General features: G+C 49.4%; 6 protein-coding genes across 6 annotated transcripts; 3 read left to right on the forward strand and 3 right to left on the reverse strand.

Annotated features, from left to right (window-relative positions):
• Positions 1–526: 526 nt before the first annotated feature.
• Positions 527–2,521, forward strand: KY384_005866 (uncharacterized protein; the record flags this gene model as incomplete). The annotated part of the gene is made up of 5 exons (XM_044814364.1): positions 527–546; positions 672–800; positions 852–1,090; positions 1,137–2,005; positions 2,057–2,521. 5 exons carry the CDS (start codon positions 527–529, stop codon positions 2,519–2,521), a joined length of 1,722 nt encoding a protein of 573 aa, XP_044668514.1.
• Positions 2,522–2,572: 51 nt separating this feature from the next.
• On the reverse strand, positions 2,573–3,292 carry KY384_005867 (uncharacterized protein; the record flags this gene model as incomplete). The annotated part of the gene is made up of 1 exon (XM_044814365.1): positions 2,573–3,292. One exon carries the CDS (start codon positions 3,290–3,292, stop codon positions 2,573–2,575), a length of 720 nt encoding a protein of 239 aa, XP_044668515.1.
• A 1,579-nt stretch (positions 3,293–4,871) lies between these two features.
• On the forward strand, positions 4,872–6,715 carry KY384_005868 (uncharacterized protein; the record flags this gene model as incomplete). Its single annotated transcript, XM_044814366.1, has 2 exons — positions 4,872–5,527; positions 5,650–6,715. 2 exons carry the CDS (start codon positions 4,872–4,874, stop codon positions 6,713–6,715), a joined length of 1,722 nt encoding a protein of 573 aa, XP_044668516.1.
• A 110-nt stretch (positions 6,716–6,825) lies between these two features.
• KY384_005869 (uncharacterized protein) lies at positions 6,826–7,431 on the reverse strand (the record flags this gene model as incomplete). The annotated part of the gene is made up of 1 exon (XM_044814367.1): positions 6,826–7,431. One exon carries the CDS (start codon positions 7,429–7,431, stop codon positions 6,826–6,828), a length of 606 nt encoding a protein of 201 aa, XP_044668517.1.
• A 758-nt stretch (positions 7,432–8,189) lies between these two features.
• KY384_005870 (uncharacterized protein) lies at positions 8,190–12,548 on the forward strand (the record flags this gene model as incomplete). The annotated part of the gene is made up of 4 exons (XM_044814368.1): positions 8,190–9,312; positions 10,032–10,076; positions 10,126–10,220; positions 10,281–12,548. 4 exons carry the CDS (start codon positions 8,190–8,192, stop codon positions 12,546–12,548), a joined length of 3,531 nt encoding a protein of 1,176 aa, XP_044668518.1.
• A 279-nt stretch (positions 12,549–12,827) lies between these two features.
• CCT7 (T-complex protein 1 subunit eta) lies at positions 12,828–16,624 on the reverse strand (the record flags this gene model as incomplete). The annotated part of the gene is made up of 6 exons (XM_044814369.1): positions 12,828–12,931; positions 13,016–13,349; positions 13,465–14,174; positions 14,231–14,552; positions 14,610–14,822; positions 16,556–16,624. 6 exons carry the CDS (start codon positions 16,622–16,624, stop codon positions 12,828–12,830), a joined length of 1,752 nt encoding a protein of 583 aa, XP_044668519.1.
• Positions 16,625–17,341: the final 717 nt, after the last annotated feature.

Consider the following 17,341-nt stretch of genomic DNA (forward strand, 5'->3'; position numbering starts at 1 on the left):
CGGCTGATGAAGGTGGACATGCTCGCGTGTTCGGGGTATATAGACAAAATGACAGCGAGCTCAAGGTCGCTCCCCCGTATTGGGTCCTGTCAACAGGGCGCTACTCACCCAAAAGAGCGACTGCCTTACCTTGTTTGGCGCTAGGGCGTCACCGTGCTGACATGCAAATGTCATACGATGCTACGAGTCCTGAGCATCGACTAATGTTACGACCCTTCTAGTTGAACAGATGATGCTATCTGCATAAACATGCGGATGGTGTGCGTCTGGGAGGCAGCAGAGAAGAGAATTTGTGAAAGGAAGGAGGTCCGCGGAAACTTAAGCCTTTCCGGGCGCAATTTTAGTCTCATTCTAGGGATCCCGGGCCACCAAAGGCGGAGGCCGCAGCGCTGCCAGGGGGAATGGACAGGGCGCTCATCCAATTCAAGGACAATTTAACTAGCACCGCAGTCTGAGAGTTGTGGAATTGAAAATATATGGCCGCGATCCGTAAGTAGCTGTCAACTGTTTATCACGAGACGCAAGAATGGCTGAGGACGGACATCAGTACCTGCTATTCTAGCATTAAGACGAGATCCGCGTCTTCTCCGTGTCCCTCCCTACATCTCTGCCCTCCTGGTCCTCATTGGAGTCGTCTGGCTTTTGCTCTTGCCATTGAATCAATATTCAAGACATACGTACATCTCTGAAAATGCACTTCTCCCAGGTCAAGTACATACCTATTTTGGGGGCAGCGAACAGCAGATCTTCAACGCCTACAGGCATGAGATCGAGGACGTGACAGGCAAGGACCAGAACACGTAAGAGGATGACGTTCAGAAAATTGGGGGTACGGGGCTAACAGTGGATAGGATCTCCGCGAAATTGCGAGAAATATTCGAATCGGCAGGATTGAAGCCTGCCACTCAGAATTTCCAGTACCAAGCAGCAGGCAATACTTATAAAGGTCAAAATGTTTATGCAGTGCTGCGAGCCCCACGCGGCGACGCTACTGAAGCTGTCGTTCTTACTGCTGCTTGGGAGAATATGGACAACAAGCTGAATTCTTATGGTGTTACGCTGGTGCTTACTTTAGGAAGATATTTCAGTCGTAGGTCTGCATTTACTTCAGGCAGTAACATGCTAAACAGCTCTAGGATGGTCGCTATGGTCCAAGGACATAATCATACTTATCACTTCCGATAGTCGAGCGGGCCCTCAAGCATGGGTTGATGCATATCATGACGAGCAGCCCTCATCTTCTGTCGAGCCTCTATCTATTAAGAGTGGTGCCCTTCAAGGTGCGATTGTCATAGACCTGGCGAACAGCCATCGCTTTGAGTCCATACACATCGTCTATGATGGCATAAATGGACAATTGCCCAATCTCGATCTCATCAACACCGCGGTGTCCGTTGCAAGCGGACAGATGGGTATTGGGATTGTCCTCCAACGAATGTGGCATCACGAGGATAGCTACCTCGAGCGCCTTGAGACCATGCTTCGAGGTATGGCAAACCAGGCAGTCGGCCTCTCCGCTGGTTCCCATGGCAGCTTCTTTCCCTACCATGTGGATGCTATTACCCTGCAAACCGTGGGGGATGGGCCACAGGACGAAATGGCTATGGGTCGTGTCGTAGAGAGCATTTTCAGAAGCTTGAACAATCTGCTGGAACATTTTCATCAGAGCTTCTTCTTCTACTTACTCATGCAGGCGGACCGCTTTGTCAGTATAGGCACATACTTGCCTAGTGCAATGCTGGTGGCTATGAACTTTTCCATCATGGCGATCGCGTTGTGGATCCGCAGTGGACGACCAAAAAGACCTTCTATGGCCTCGACAATTCCTGCAAAGGGATCTAAGACTGAGGTTGAGATTGTGCAAACAGATGGCCTGATCGCAGTAGCGCCTAAGCAGTCCGTGAAAGTAGTCGAGCGTCACCTTCTCATACCACTAGTACTAGTCTTCTCTGCACACTTCCTCGGCCTTTTCCCCTTATACTTATTCAACAATATATCCCGCGACGTGAGTACCGTTTCCTTCAAATTGACTTCGACATATCTGACTGAGGTCTAGACTTTTGATGCTATATTCGCGCCTTTCACTGCCCTTAGCATGGGCTTACCTACAGTATTCGCACTCCGCACCGAAGGTCACATAAGTAATCAGCATCATACGCTCACGCTTTGCTTTTCATTACTACTATTGGGAATGTTCTTGGCTACGCTAGCGACTTTGAACTTTTCATTATCACTATTCGTTGGGCTGCTTGCAACCCCTCTTTCGTTCATTCCATGTCTGCAGGGAGAAGAAGAGAGTGATGTTCCAAGGACAAGGAAAGCATTCTACAGCGTCGTAATAGCCGTGGTCTCTCCACCTTCGGTACTATGGGTTATAAGCGCAATATCCAAGACAGGCGTCGTCGACATTCTGACCCAAGCGGCTTTTGGATGGACTGTCAATGGGATGCGGACACAAGTGATAGTCTGGTGCGTATGGTGGCCAGCCTGGCTCGTGAGCAGCGTGCTTGTAGCGATATGAACCACGAAAAAGTGCCTGTCAAAACCATCCAAGACAAGGGGCGCAAGTGCCTTAGTGGTCAACTCTGTCCAACAAGTTGCCACTCGCCTCCACCAATCTCCTTATGCTCGGCTCAATCTCCACAAACTTCTCAAAGACGCCTTCTCCAATCCTCTCAAACATAACAGAGGCACCAAGAATAACAATGTCAGCATAACTTACGACCTCGCCCAAACAAAATGGGCCTCCCTTAGCCCTCAAAACCTCCCCTACCATCTTCAGGCCCGGCTTTGCTCGCTTGAATGCATCGTCTCCACCTGTCTCCTGCTCCAGCTGATCCAATGGCATTCCGTATTTCGCCGACCTTGTGCGTTCAAAATACTCCTTTGACCTCGGAGTTTGAACATTCCTCGCACACTTTGGCAGGTATACACCAGCGATCGCAGGAGAGAGGGTTGCGAAAGCCTCCAACACCTCTTGGAGAATTGGGTCGTCAAGGTAAAGGGACGGTTCGGGGTACAATTTCTCAAGTTCCTGCGCAATGCGTTGGGAGTCCATCAGATATCTGCCATCGGGTAATTTAATGGTGGGAACAGTATAAGCCGTACCAGACTCATTGGCTGGAATACCAAAAGATTTGAAAGTGGGCTCTATATCCGGGTATTCAACCCAAGTAGTTTTGTATGGGATGTTTTTGTAGTTCAGGATGAAACGCGTGCGAAGGGTGTTGATGGACCAAGCCTTGCAAGGTGATTTACTAGGCAGGTCGAAAAACTCAATTTCCACCGACATCCTGAAAATCTGGTAATGTCTCAAGGAAGGATCTGGCGGCGAGAAGGAATGTTCATAGCGGGCATTTTATATAGAGTAAGCTGACAAATGTTCGGATGAATTCAGCCGAGGTTGGTCAGTCTACAATCTTATATAAGTTTCTAGGAAGGCAGCCCTTAGAAAGTGCTTATCTTTTGCTGTAGACGTGTTCTAAGACTACTATAAAGCTAGAGGCACGAGAGAGTGCCTTATATGTCGGACCTTCCAAAACGCAGTAGCCCCTTATCTCCTGCGACTGAGATCTCGCATGGCCGTGTGCCGAATAAGTAGCGCTCGCACATAAAGGAGAAGAGGATATTGGTGATCAGAAACTCCCCTATCGTAGTATAATCTTCAGGCATTCAAGCCTGCGCGTTTGAGGATCATTATCGCGTACGGGCGGTCGTGTCTACAAACGTCCAACATCAAGACTTTTGAAAAATCAACTTTGGATTTTTGGTTTTGAGGATATAATTATACTCAAAATCGTGGTGTAATAGTTAATTAGGACAGCATGCATGCTCTTTGCAGTACTCTCTAGCTATACAGCCTTTTCTCTGCTATTATTCCTTAGAATTTGCTTACTTTTAGGCTGAGAAACTGGCTTGCAAGTGTAATCTATAACAGTGCATTTGCGCAATATCTTCCCTACTTGATTTAGGCCTGATTTGGCTGGAGAAACTGCATAGCTCCTTCCCTACCGTCTTGGAGCCTGATTTGAGCCTGATTTGGCTGGAGAAACTGCTTTGCAGACAGCTTGCATAGCCAGCTAGCTGTATAGCTCCCTCCCCACCGTCTTTAAGCCTGATTTGAGCCTGATTTGGCTGGAGAAACTGCTTTACAGACAGCTTATATAGCTAGCTGGCTGCATAGCTCCCTCCCCACCGTTTTTGAGCCTGATTTGGCTCGAGAAACAGCTTTATAGACGGCTTGCAATGCTATATACTTGTATAGCTCCCTCTTTATCGTTTTTGAGCCTGAAAACTAGGCTTGCAAACAGCTTACATCGCTAGCTGGCTGCATAGCTCCCTTCCCACTGTTTTTGAGCCTTACTTAAGCCTGATTTAGCTGGAGAAACAAGCTTGTAGATAGCTTGCAATGCTGCATGCCTGTATGCTCCTTATCTCCGTTGTTTTTGAGCTATTCTGAGCCTAATCTAGCTTAGGAAATAGGTTTGCAAACAGCTTGCATTGCTGCATAGCTGCATTGCTATTTCCCTACCTATTTTAAGCTTAATATGGCTTAAGAAATACGTTTGTAGATAGATTATATCGCAAGCTAGCTGCATTAGGCTTGTTTAAAGCCTGGTATGGCCTAAGATATAGTTTTAGAGATAGCTTGTACTGTTACACCATGCTTTTGACCATTATCAAAATCTGAAAAATCAAAAATCCAAAGTTGGTTTTTCAAAAGTCTTGATGTTGGACGTTTGTAGGCTTGACCGCCCGTATCGCGTAATCGCCACTAGCGTTGAAAGCGGCTGTTGCCCTGCCAAAGCGCGTTGTTTACGATTCGAAAGTCCCCGTCCTAATATGTCCTTTCATTACTTGCAAGGCCAGCAATGGCGAGGTTAAATACAGGGAAGGTGCGACCTGTGGTAGCAGAGAAGTCCAAGCGGCAGACATCAGTTATAAATATTCCAGCGCCCTCAAATGATCTCGTAAGTGCTTATGGAGAGTCTGTCAGAGTTTCTACAAAGAAAAGTGAGCCGAGAAAGCAGAGGAGCCTGAACCACTTGAGAGAAGGCAATGATACTGATCCGAGGCCACTATCTCTTGAAATACAAACAAGCGGCGGGGACATACAGGCTTTAAAGGAGGTATCCGATGGAATCTTGGGAGAAAGCGAATCATTCATTAGATCTAGCCCAAGAAAGCTCGCGAAAGCTCCGGTCGATTACTCCAAATTTGTCATTGAGGTCGCTGATGATGAATCATCCTTAACTGAGAACGAGGACACATACACGGATCTCTCGGGCTTTATCGTCTCTGACTCGGACAGCACCGCGGACGAATCTGACAGCCACGAGCTCCATGCGGGGCGGTGGCATCCACCGAAGAAAATATTTTCTTCGCGAAGCTTGCCTTCACTTACGCCACCAAAAGATCCTCCCCTTTTGGAGAAGACTCATAAGCTTCCCAGTGCCAAGTTTGACGAACAAGAGCCTAGTCAGACGGATGATTCGCCCACCGATGACTTACAATCAGTCATTGTGTTGTGAGTACCGCCGCCAGCCACGAGAACGAAGCTCATCGATTTAGCTCTCCCGCAAAGTCTAGATCCCCTCGTAAGCTCATAGTCAATGATATACCGATCACGCCACCATCTAGTCCGGGTAGAAGGCGACTCCAATCACCTTCTAAGCAGCTACGGATTCCACCAATGCCGCATAGACCGAGTATTGATGCTTTCTGGAGCCAAGACGTTATCAATGACTGGAACGACCAGTATTCGCCAAAGAAGACACCAAAATCACGCTGTCGAAAGCCACTAATCCTCGATGACTATTCTGTTTCGAAGGCTCCACCTTCCGGCCCTTCGTCCAAAAGCCCCACGAAAAGCGCAGCCAAGAAGGACAAGGCCTCTCTTGCGAAACACAGGGCTTTTAATGAACGAAAGCACGACATGGCTACATGCTTCCTGACGGAGGTAGATCAGATCATCAGTAACAGTCAGGTTACACAGATGTCAGAGTCGACTGGTGGCATCAAGATCATCTGGTCGAAGAAGTTGACGTCGACAGCCGGTCGAGCAAATTGGCGGCGAGAGGCAATAAGGCATAAGCATACTGACGGCACAACCTCAGAAACCACTCATAGACACCATGCCTCTATTGAGTTGGCAGAGAAGGTTATCGACGATGAGGAGAGACTTACCAACGTCTTGGCTCATGAGTATTGCCACCTTGCTAATTTTATGATTAGCGGGGTGAAAGATAATCCGCATGGTAAAGAATTCAAGCAATGGGCAGCCAGGTGTACGAAAGCATTCCAAGACCGTGGTGTGCAGGTAAACACTAAGCACAGCTATGAGATTTCGTATAAGTATATCTGGAGCTGTTCGAATTTGGAATGTGGCACCGAGTATAAACGCCACAGTAAGAGTATTGACCCTGCCAAGCATTCTTGTGGAGCATGTAAGGGGAAGTTGATGCAAATTCGCCCTGTGCCGAGAAAGGGTGCCGCAGAAGGAAAGCGGAGCGAGTACCAAGACTTCGTGAAGAGGGAGCATGAAAGGACCAAGAAGGCGAATCCTGGGGCAAGTTTTGGTGAAATAATGGCTATACTCGGTCGAGAATTTCGAAAGAGGAAGATGAGCGGCGCTGAAGCGATGAAGGTTTTGCCCACGAAAGATGCTGTCGATAATATGATGAATGAGCTCAAACACTTGGAGCTTGGTGATTGAGCTGTGGATGGTCTCAGAGCTCTTCTGTGGATTGTTTTGGTGATTGTGACAAGCATTTCGTCTTATGATACCTTCTTCAAAACCTCACTACCCTTCACTTGGCGCGTTCTCTACCCTCCAGGTCCGAACATACCCCAATCTTTCACTTCTAAAGATCTCAAAATATCCCCTAGCACTTCCTTTCCTTCCTCTACAACACTGCCATACTTTCCCCGCTCAAAATCCACATCTTCAACTTCCATCATAGCAGCCTCTGGTCCACCAGGTGTACAAGGCACATTCAGCGCCACGGTCACATCCGTCATCTGCTGCTCCAACCTCAACAGCGCAAACAGAATGACCACAAATTTCGGCTCGTTCTCCCTTCGCTCCCTCCCTTCCGTCGGTGCTGGTGGTGTAACAACGGCCATCAACGTTCCCACGGCCATATCAGGAAAATTCGGCAAACGGATGTCAGTGTCTATAGCATAAGTACGCTTGGCGTCTCCTTCGGCCACAATATCTGAGAAATGGTATTCAAGCGCTGCTTGGAGCGATGATAAGTACGTGACACGCTCGCAGAGGTCGATCGTCAGTGATGTGAAGCCGTCGGTGCGCAGGAAGACTTCTTGGTTATCGGGAACTTGGCGGATGGAGGACACATCGGCGAAGTTTGTGGGAATTGAGGCTATGATGGCGCCACCGAAGAGAGAGTGAGATATAGATGATGTGGTCATGAGTGCGGTAGCGTTTGTGATGGTGTCAACAAGAAAGCTGCATTGTTTGGGTCATTTATGCATATTTCTTGCGCCAGGCAGGATAGGCATCAACCTGACACGCCAAGGCTGCAATTAGGTACCCGATTGCTGTGGCCTGGTTGAAGAAAGTGCACTTGATTTTCAGAAAAGGGATGAGCAAATGAGAAACAACTTCATTGCAGTATCATCCCGGGAGTAAGTACATTGAAATGAATGCTTTGTAGGTCATTCAGAATGCGCAACCCTTCATCCGGAAGTGCTAGGACTGAAACACGACTGTGAGAAAGACTTTCTTACAGAGAATATGTAGGAGATAGCGTTGAGTTAGCAGAGGCGAATAAGCAAGAAAGCCTCGTTGACCAGTCCCAAGTATAGTCCCCAGGTGAGTATTCGCTTGCTGTCGAAGAAAGAATGACAAGCACAGCCACCACAGCCACGACGCGTGACGCACGTCGGATCTACCCGCGAGCGCGTTCTTGGTCCATATATTGATTCTGCAAGTACGAGAATTAATTATTCTTCTGGGGTCGCTACGACGTTCTGCATTTCTTCTAAGCATTTATCACGATTACGAAGCATGCTTTTCCAGCTATATCGGCATTTGCGGCCATCACGGCACCTGGGAATTGACAGGTCCTAAATTGACCACACAATGTCAATACCTGAGCTGGATCAACGGTGCGCTAAATTGCGCCAGAGGCTCAAGGAGTGGGAGGCTTCGTTTACAGCTGCCCATGATGGTCGTAAGCCTTCCCGCGACGATGTCAAGCAAGACGTCAAAATTAGTGAGTAAATTTCGTGTAGCAATGACACTAATCGTCATGCTGAGCTTCGAAGCCACAAGGTACAAAGAGTACAATACTATCCGAGAGAGACTGTCGAAAAGACACATTGCAAGTACGCCATCGCAAAGAAAGCGCTCTTCTTCTGGGCTAGGTGAAACGCAGGACCCTTATGAGACTCCAAGCAAACGTCAGAAACAGCTCCCAAGCTCCCACCCCGCAGCTGTTGATCCATATGATCCTCCAATATCATTCCTGCTAAGCCCAAGTCAACATCGCGCCTGTATTGGTCCCACGCCGCAGAAAGACGGAAAAGTTCTTGGAATGTTTGATGCATTTTCCACCACACCAGCGAGCAGGACCCAACCGAACAGACGATCATTAAGAGATGCTAGCAACAACATTCACGCGACACCAACGAAGAACTTGGCTCTTCAAAAGGCGTCACAAGAGGATGATCCAATCATGAAGGACAAGCTAGATATCCAAGTGACACCTTCAATCCAAAGAATCATCAAGAGCAGTACGCCAAGCTCGCGGGGCAGTATGCGAAAGCTTCGCTTTGACAATACACCGGCCTTCCTCAGGAGGGACAGTCAAGCGGTCGCCGCGTCAGTACAGGGGCACAATGAAGGAGAACAAAGCGCATCATGGAGCCCTGTTGCCACTCGCCAAATTCGTAGACCACTGGGCCGAACTTTGAGCGCCATAGTGAAAGATTTGAGGGATATGGAAGACGAGAAGCTGGATGAAGATCTTGAGCTCATGCGGGAGATGGAAGGAGAGATATTTCCTACAGCCATGCACAAGCCGACAATAAAACCGAGTGTGCAGGTAGAAGATAGTCAGCAGGTTGAAATGCCTCTTGGTCCAGACCAGGGCCCGCTCACGGACGACGGTCTAGGCGCCGAGGTCGAAGGTCGTCAGGGTGATGGACAGCGACATAAAAAGGCTTGGAAGAAAAAGGGTCAGAAGCGGACGACTCGGAAGGTTGACATCAGGCCTAACACTGCGAAATGGAAACCTGAGCCAAAGTGGAAAGATCAGGAAAGCGATGAGGACGACACCTTACACAAGAGTAGAGAGCGGGGGAGGGTGATCAAGACGGAGACGGAGATGTTGAAACAACGACTGATCCGGAGATCAAAAACGATTCGGACGGGGCCAAGGCGAAGGAGAAGATGAGTCAGCATGACAAGGCCAGCAAACTGGGGAGACTGGCCAAAGCAAAAAGGAAGATCAGTGCGACTGCGAACGCGAACTTCCGAGCGTTGAAGATCAAAAATAAGAACTCGAAGGGGAATGGAAGGGGAAGATTTGGAAGACGACGGTAATGTTGGAAGATCTTGAAAGCATGTCTTGGCGGTCTCTCCTCTCCCCGCCCCTAGTCCCCCTGCCGGTGGGACACCTCGGGCCGCTTGCGGCTGTAGCGCCCCCCGGGCAGATTTCGTAAGGCCAGCCACCAGGGCTTGGAAGGAAGCCTGACGACATGTGCGCCTAATGGGGCAGGTGAGTGAGTGAGACATTCACAGCCTCATTCACAGCTGCCTTGCCTCCTTTATATAACGCACCTCAGTCCATAGGAGAATGGCTCACGGGGAGACGCTGAATTCGCCATCTGAGCTGCCATGGATGACGTCCCACCATCCTACGTCGAGGCAATCGCCCGAGATGGTTGGCCGCTTGTCGCCCCCTACATCTGTTCTTCAACATTATGTAGCCTTGTGAGAGTGAGTCGTGACTTTCAAAAGACATTTTCTCCCTGTTTGTGGGGCAATCCTGCCGCCCACTTTGCAGGTGACGCCGACCACGATGACCCGGAGTTGAGGGATAGAGTTTATGGTATGTACTCAGAGATCAGACGAGTAGAAGAGTCACTGAGATGCCATAGTGGCATTGACTCGATTCAAGCGAATCCTGAAAAGAGTTCGCCTGCCTATTCGGGAGCTGACTCATACATTGCACTTTCCCCCAGCGCAAGCAGAGGTAGGCCCTGGCCACGAATCCTTATCCAGCGGCATTGCAATAAAATGCTAAGTGATCTAGCTATATGATGGACCACGAGCAGAATGGATTCGTGATCTGCTTGAGCAACTTCCCAACCTCCAGTCTCTTATTGTCTCGCGCCTCCCCTTTTTCGATCATCCAGCTTTACTTGCCTTGGCTCGCCGCAACTCGGTGCTGTCCTCCGTCACGCTCCCTGGAGCATCAAATTTTCCGTTGCGGTTGCTCATTGCTTCAAATTGTCAGAACACCACATCTCAGGGATTAGCTGAAGCGCTCAAGCATCTGCCGTTTGTCTCGTATCTAGATCTCTCCGGCACTTTAGCCGTGAGAGATCGATCGGTGCTCTCAAGCTTCTACAAGTTGCCGTTACTGCAAGTTCTCAAGCTGCGCAACGTCTATCTCAGAGACATTGACATCGCGGTACTTACAGCTGCTGTAGATGTACGCGTACGAAGTTTAGATGTGCGGAACAATCGGCTTACCGACTATGCGGTCCAATTTCTTCTACGAAATTGTTTTTCCTCAGACCCTTCACCATCAGAAGGGCCTAACGGCCGCAGGAACCATCGGTCTGCAAGTCACATTGATCGAGCCTTGCTCTCAGAATCGCCATATCATGATCCTGTGGTGCTCGAAGAAATTCAAAGTGACGCTTACGAAGAGAACCTGGTGAGAAGGCTCACCAGCAACGTTGTCAGGCGACTCCCCTTCGAAGACATGAAACACCCAGGGATCACGCACCTACAAATAGCAGACAATGACTTAAGTGTGAACGGCATTGCCGCTTTGGCTCGTACCAAGAGGCTGTGCGTTTTCAATGCTGGCTCACTAAGTAGTCCGGCGGACGACCAAACCTCTCCGTCTAGATTATACAATATGCCCGAGATCATATATCGGGATCACCGGCCGCGACTCAACCTGGCTAAGTTCACCCCTATTTTGGAGCAATATTGTTCGGACATGACTTCTATACGTATAGACTATACTAGTGTGTCTGAACCCGCCATTGAAGAAAAGGTCACGTCCGACGCCTTGCTGTTCGAGCTTGAGAGTCAAGACAAATGCCCAGAGCTTGTCAAAGACAGAGATTCCCTGCCAGAGCTGGAAGATACTCAGCCTCCTCTATATGAGCTCCAAAGTACAGAGCTTGCACCTACGTATGAATTACTGGGTGATATTCCTGAGAATTCGGCTCTATCAAGTGACAAGAAAACTCAAGGTCTTGTCACAGAGACACCAGACATCAGACGAGGTAGCGTCTTTGCACCCGAGGTTTTGGAAGGTCCTTCAACTAGCGTCCATGATGAGTCAACGGTGCTGAGTGCCACTGGCCTTTCCATCAGTGCTCAGGATGTTAATGGCATCTCCGGCGGTCTCGCAAAGAACAACCCTTTCAGAAGCAATAACCCTTACCGAAACAGTGTCTCGAACCCAGCAAAAGACAGTCCAGTCTACCGTGTAGCAATGCTTGAAAAGCAACGCCTGGAGTATCGAAGTCGGGATCCAACTACCCCCACGGCTCTTATCCCAGGCAAGCTTCCCAACCTTCGTACCCTCAACCTCACCTCTGTCCCCTGCTACACCCCCACTCGCCGTCTCGTTGATGCCCTCATTACTTTCATCAAATCCTGTGCGTTCGAAGCCCACCTTTCCTCCCAGCAAGCCCAGCTGGAAACCTCTTCTCCTCGCCGCACAACGTCCGGCCAAATCCGCCACAGCCATACCCGGAAAAGGACTCATTTCGCCTTACAGCGCATCATCCTTGAGATGGCCCCGGAAGACGCCACGAGCGCAGCATCCTACCTCTCCCCTCACATAGTGAAGCCTTCCAAGTTCGCAAACAGGACTAAATCGTCGACCGAAGACGCCGACAGCGAGGCTCTATGGGAAGCAGCGGCGGGTGACTTCACTTTTTTCGACGATGATGAAGAGTGCGGCCTCCCTGCAGCAGAAACAACCAGTAAGCCTGCCATATCTCCGGCTCTCGGTGACGAGAAGTTCGTCGTTGTCAGCGGGGGGACAAAGCAGCTGGGTTACCTTCCCATGAAAACGATGCCGAAGCGGCGAGAGGAGGTCGTGGATACAGTGAAGGAACTTGCGGCGTTTAGAAGGCAGAGGAAGGAGGTGTATGAGCGGGCGGAGCGGGCGGCGAAGTGGAACGGGAAGGATGTGGAGTTCGTGGAGGGATATTGGCCGGGGGAAATTAAGATTATGAGAGGGAGTGCGGGCGTGGAGGAGGATAGGAGGGGGAGTATGACGGACTATTCGGGAGGGTATCTGGGGGGTGGGAGGTCTGGTTGCTCTTGAAAAATATGGGATTTTGATATTTGATGCTGCTGTGAGCCTTCGTTCATTCCTGTTATCCGCCGTAGATATAATTGAATTCTTGGCTTGATTGTCATTGAGCTGGAACGTTGCTCGTCAGGTCTGAGATTGAGTGGAAGGCCGTCGTCCATCCCTTCACTGCCCTTCGGACAGAATGAGGCGAAGATCGCTAATGATTTGTCTTAATGAGTCCATTCATTTGAATGTGCGGTTGTGCACGAGTCGCTATATGATCTATGTCGTTGAATTCCGTCTCAGCTTCTACCGCCGTGGCATTCCCCTTCCTCTTGCCCTTAATGCTCTCTGAGCAGCACCGGGCGGCAGTCCTCTCTGCGGCGCTTGTGGCTGCTCTGATGGCTCATTCTCTGCGCGCAACAGTCAGCAAGCTTCGGGCGTAGTCAAAACAGGAAAAATAGGGGATCCAGAAAAGACGTCAAAGGAAAACTCACTTATGGTCTCATCAACACTCAAGATCAGACAACTCGCTTCCACAGCTGCCTGTATCGCGTTCACCTTGACCAACGCCGGCTCCCACACAAAGGCCTCCATCATATCTTTCGTTCCGCCTGTGTCGAAGTCAACGCCTGCCCATATATTTCGTCGCCGCGAGTGCTCAACACGGAGTTGGGTGAGCACGTTGGTAGCGTCAAAGCCGGCGTTGTCGCAGAGTTGGCGGGGGATGATTTCGAGGGCTTTGGCGAAGGATTTGATGATTGCTTGTTGTTTTCGCACGGATGAGCCGACGAGGTCGGCTGTGCGGTGGAGGTGGTTTGATACTTCCATCTATATCGGTGTGTAAGCATCCGGCGAGATGAGTTCTGCTCGATGCAGTATTTGGGGGACAGGGCCAGTTCCTGGAAAAAAGGGGGGAATGGTAGGAATGGAAAAGCAGTCTTACTTCACAAGCGCCTCCTCCAGCAACAATGTTCCTGTTCTTGATTGCTCGCTTGACTATCATGATCGCATCGTGCAAACTCCGCTCTACCTCTGCGATGAATTGCTCTGCGCCGCCTCTCAGCACCAGCGTGCAGGTTTTGGCTGCAGGGCACCCTTCAAAGAAATTGAAGCGCTCGCCACCTATTTGTCGTTCCTCGAATCGCTCACACGTCCCCAGATGTTGAGGTTGGATGTCAGAGCATGTGGATGAGATAGTGCCACCGCAGGCCTGGACAACCCGTTCAAGATCGTCTGAAGCGACTCGCCCGGCGCAGAAGATGTCTCGGTCTGCAAAGTACTGTGTTGCAAGATCACCAATCGGTAATTTACTCAGCACAACCTTCGCGCCTGTCTCTACCAAGGCCTCTAGCTTGTTGATTATGATCTGCCATTCGGCGTCTACGATGGCTTGGTATTCTGACACCTGATCCACCCGGACCTCAGCATTGTCCTTTTCGCTTTTGAGTTCGAGCTCTACGTTCAGGCAAACTATGGTGGGGTCTTTAAAGCTTTTTGGTTGCTGCTCGAACCCTGCGTAAGAGAAGGTTTTCTTGAATGCCACACCATTGACGAATAGGGAGTCTTGAAGGCCGCCGCCTGTAATTTTCTTTATACCGATAAGCTTTTCATTCAGGTCGTCTTGGTCTAATGAGAGGACTGCGTCGACAACCACTGCGCCGACATTAGCCCTGAATCTCCCACTTGGGGACATTATATTCATTTCCTACTCTTTGTGAAGAAGTCGCTGTTCCTGTGTATCAGTTTTGAGCTCATAGCGGTAGCTGCTAGTCTCCTTAATGTCTCTCTCTGCTTCCCACCGTCAGTCGTCACTTGAATCTCTTCAATTTTATCCACGGCTAGCTGTCCTGCTCGTCGTAGACCTTTCATTATTATCTGTGCACTGACGCCCTGCTCTACATGCTCCTTGACCTCCTTCAAGATTTCCCCAGCCAGAACGACGACGGAGGTTGTGCCATCGCCGACCTCAGCATCTTGCGAGCGGGCTATGTCAGTCAAGATCCGTGCAGCTGGGTGAACGATATCAAGGAGCTGGTCGAAAAGTCGTCAGCCTGAATGAGCTTATACGATGGCAAAGCATGGACGTGCCTTCATGACTGTGGCTCCGTCATTCGTAATTGTCTGCCTGCCATTCTCGTCTACCATCAACAGGTCCCCTCCGTAGGGGCCTAGAGTTGACCGTATAGTTTCTTGCACTGCTAGACATGCTTGTATGTTTGATATTATTTGGCCTCTCCCTTGTGAAGAGTCTGTGCCTTCTTTCAAGACTATTATAGTTGGCGTTTGCCCTCCAAACGACATCTGTGCGGTAAGTGCGCGAGATTACAGGGATGGTGGAGATAGCGAAGGCGTCGGAATCGAAAGGCAAGCCCAGAGCAAGTCGCGCATAAGGTTCTTCAAAGGGTTGCTTTCGAGAATTTCAGACAGTTTGGCGGAGCACCAGCGTTCTGATCAACAAATATAAAATTCTTTGCATTCCATTCTCGCGGCGGGCTTGGCAGACTTCCCGCTGTAGAGGCGGCGGAGTTGAGCCCGAGTTAAGGTAGAGACGGTAAGGTTAAACTCTTTTTCGGCGCCATTTCTAGGGGCCCCATGGCAAAGCACATTCCCCAAGCATACTACTACATTTCAGCACAGAATGGGCTCCATACGCAGGAGCAAGACGAAGCGGAGGACGCGGTTGCTAATCCTCCCAACTGCATTCTTTGCTCAATAGCTGATACTACATGTAGCGATCTAGACCAAATCCACGCCGACTTATACTCCACCAAACATCTTCAAGACCATAAGAAATCAAAAAATGCAGAAGATCTGGCAGGGTTAGGTCACTTCTATTGTGTTGAATGTGCCAAGTACTTTGACGGAGAACACAACCTTGTGCAACATAGAAAGGGCAAAAACCACAAACGACGGTATTTGAAAAGCTTCGAGGACTCCGAAGTGGGAGCTAGGCTGACCTATTGGTTCTAGAGTACGTATGCTTCGGGAAGAGCCATACACGCAGAAGGAAGCCGAGCTTGCTGCGGGACTGCGAACAGACAATGGTATCCAGGGCAGATCCTTGGCAGGCACTTCGGAGGTGGCTGTAGATATGGACGTCGAGGTCGAGGTTGAAAAGATTTGAAAGGCTTGCCAGTTGGCTTTGAATATCAATCAAAACGCGCCTGCAAATCACATCATCAATGTGTCCACCTGAGCACACAAAACGAACGTACAAAGTAAATGGGGTTTCCTTCGCAACGGTCTGAATGAACGGATGTCACCGCGAGACAATCTTTCCATATAACTCTGCCAGAGTCTTTAAGCGCCATACATAAGACTGCCTTGTTTGTCGGCGGTTGATTTGAGCGTGGCTCAAACGATTGTTTAGGTCTCCGGATGCTGACAAGTACTGATGAATTGTTGAGGTCAGCTGCTATTGCTACTTGAAGAATTCTTTGACGCCTGCCGCTCAGAGCAGTATGCGTCTGAAGGCAAGTCAGCTACAGTTTCTTGTTTAAAACATTGCGCCTTTATGTAAGGGACAATTTCTAGCTGCGATATGGGGAAGACATGCCAAATTCAATGCACGACAAACTCGAGATCGTGCATGTGGGGAAGTAGTGCAAATAATGCAGATGTGCGGCACAAAAGACAGATTGAAGAAGCCCAATCATATATTCTGTATGTCTCTACACATTAAAGGAACAGATTTCGGTATTAAAAGTCTCGCGTCGTAGATTTAGCTGCTATTGTCGGGTGTCCTGATAGCGCAATGAAGTCAGAGAAGATGATGTATTACACGCGTGCAGGACGCTGATATTCCTGGCCCCCATTCCTTTTGACTGCTTGAATGTCGCGTGTCACAATGCCAACCAAGACAAAAACCACAACCACGACCATTTCCGGGACTGTACTGAGGCAAACTTTGACGGCTAGGGATCTCAGGAATTCGGCCGTTGGATGATGTACCTCGAGCATGAGGAAGCAAACAGCATAAACGAGTCGCAAGCCTATCAAAGGAAGGGCGATTCCGACGGCTTGAAGCAACTGACCAGCATTGTCAGCAATGCTCTGATTCGGAGGGGAAGAAGGCGGACCTTAGCACCCTGGGCAGCAGCCATGTTTGCCTTTCGTCCACCAGCTTGAAAATGTCCTAGCAGCTGAAGGACAGCCCACAAGACGAGTAATAGCCACGCGATGATCACAACGGCCGAGCCAATCGTCAAAAGGGCTGATTTGGTGTCACCCTGATCGCCGTCGAACAATTTGATAATTCCAATGACGACGATGACTAGTGCGACGCTGACGAGCATATGGTATTGGATTACGAGGAAGACTTCGAGAACCTTTCGCTTTCGTCCGCGGTTAGGGTTCCTTGCGGAGTATCTACTCTTGCCATCAGCTCCAAAAAGCAGCTTGATGAAAGGAGGATAGGAGAAGGATGATTTACGCTTCATGGAGAATGCCTGCGACTGCGAGTAGCAAAGGCGACAGCCCAATGCTATTCACAATCAAGGATTTCTTGGAATTTGTTTTGTGATTTGATTCTTCGTTGATGTTTATGCCGTTGCCAATGATACGGACGACGCAGAAAAGTTGGAGGTAAAACCAGCCGAGGAAACCTGACCAGCCATGCTTCCACAAGCAGAAAAGTGATGGTTGCAATAAAATGAGATAGATGACAAGGCTAGCAATGGAAAGCGCGTCTGCCATGGCTGGGAGCTGAGATGAAGCAGTGACTGAATGCTTTTGATCTCTTGGATGAACTTTTGGAGATTGGCACCAACTTGCGTATGAATTTCTTGGGGATCACATCGATGGCAGCAAGTACCATCTTT

Source organism: Bacidia gigantensis, assembly GCF_019456465.1.
Source record: "Bacidia gigantensis strain McMullin 20006 chromosome Unknown contig_246, whole genome shotgun sequence".
Taxonomy (NCBI): domain Eukaryota; kingdom Fungi; phylum Ascomycota; class Lecanoromycetes; order Lecanorales; family Ramalinaceae; genus Bacidia; species Bacidia gigantensis.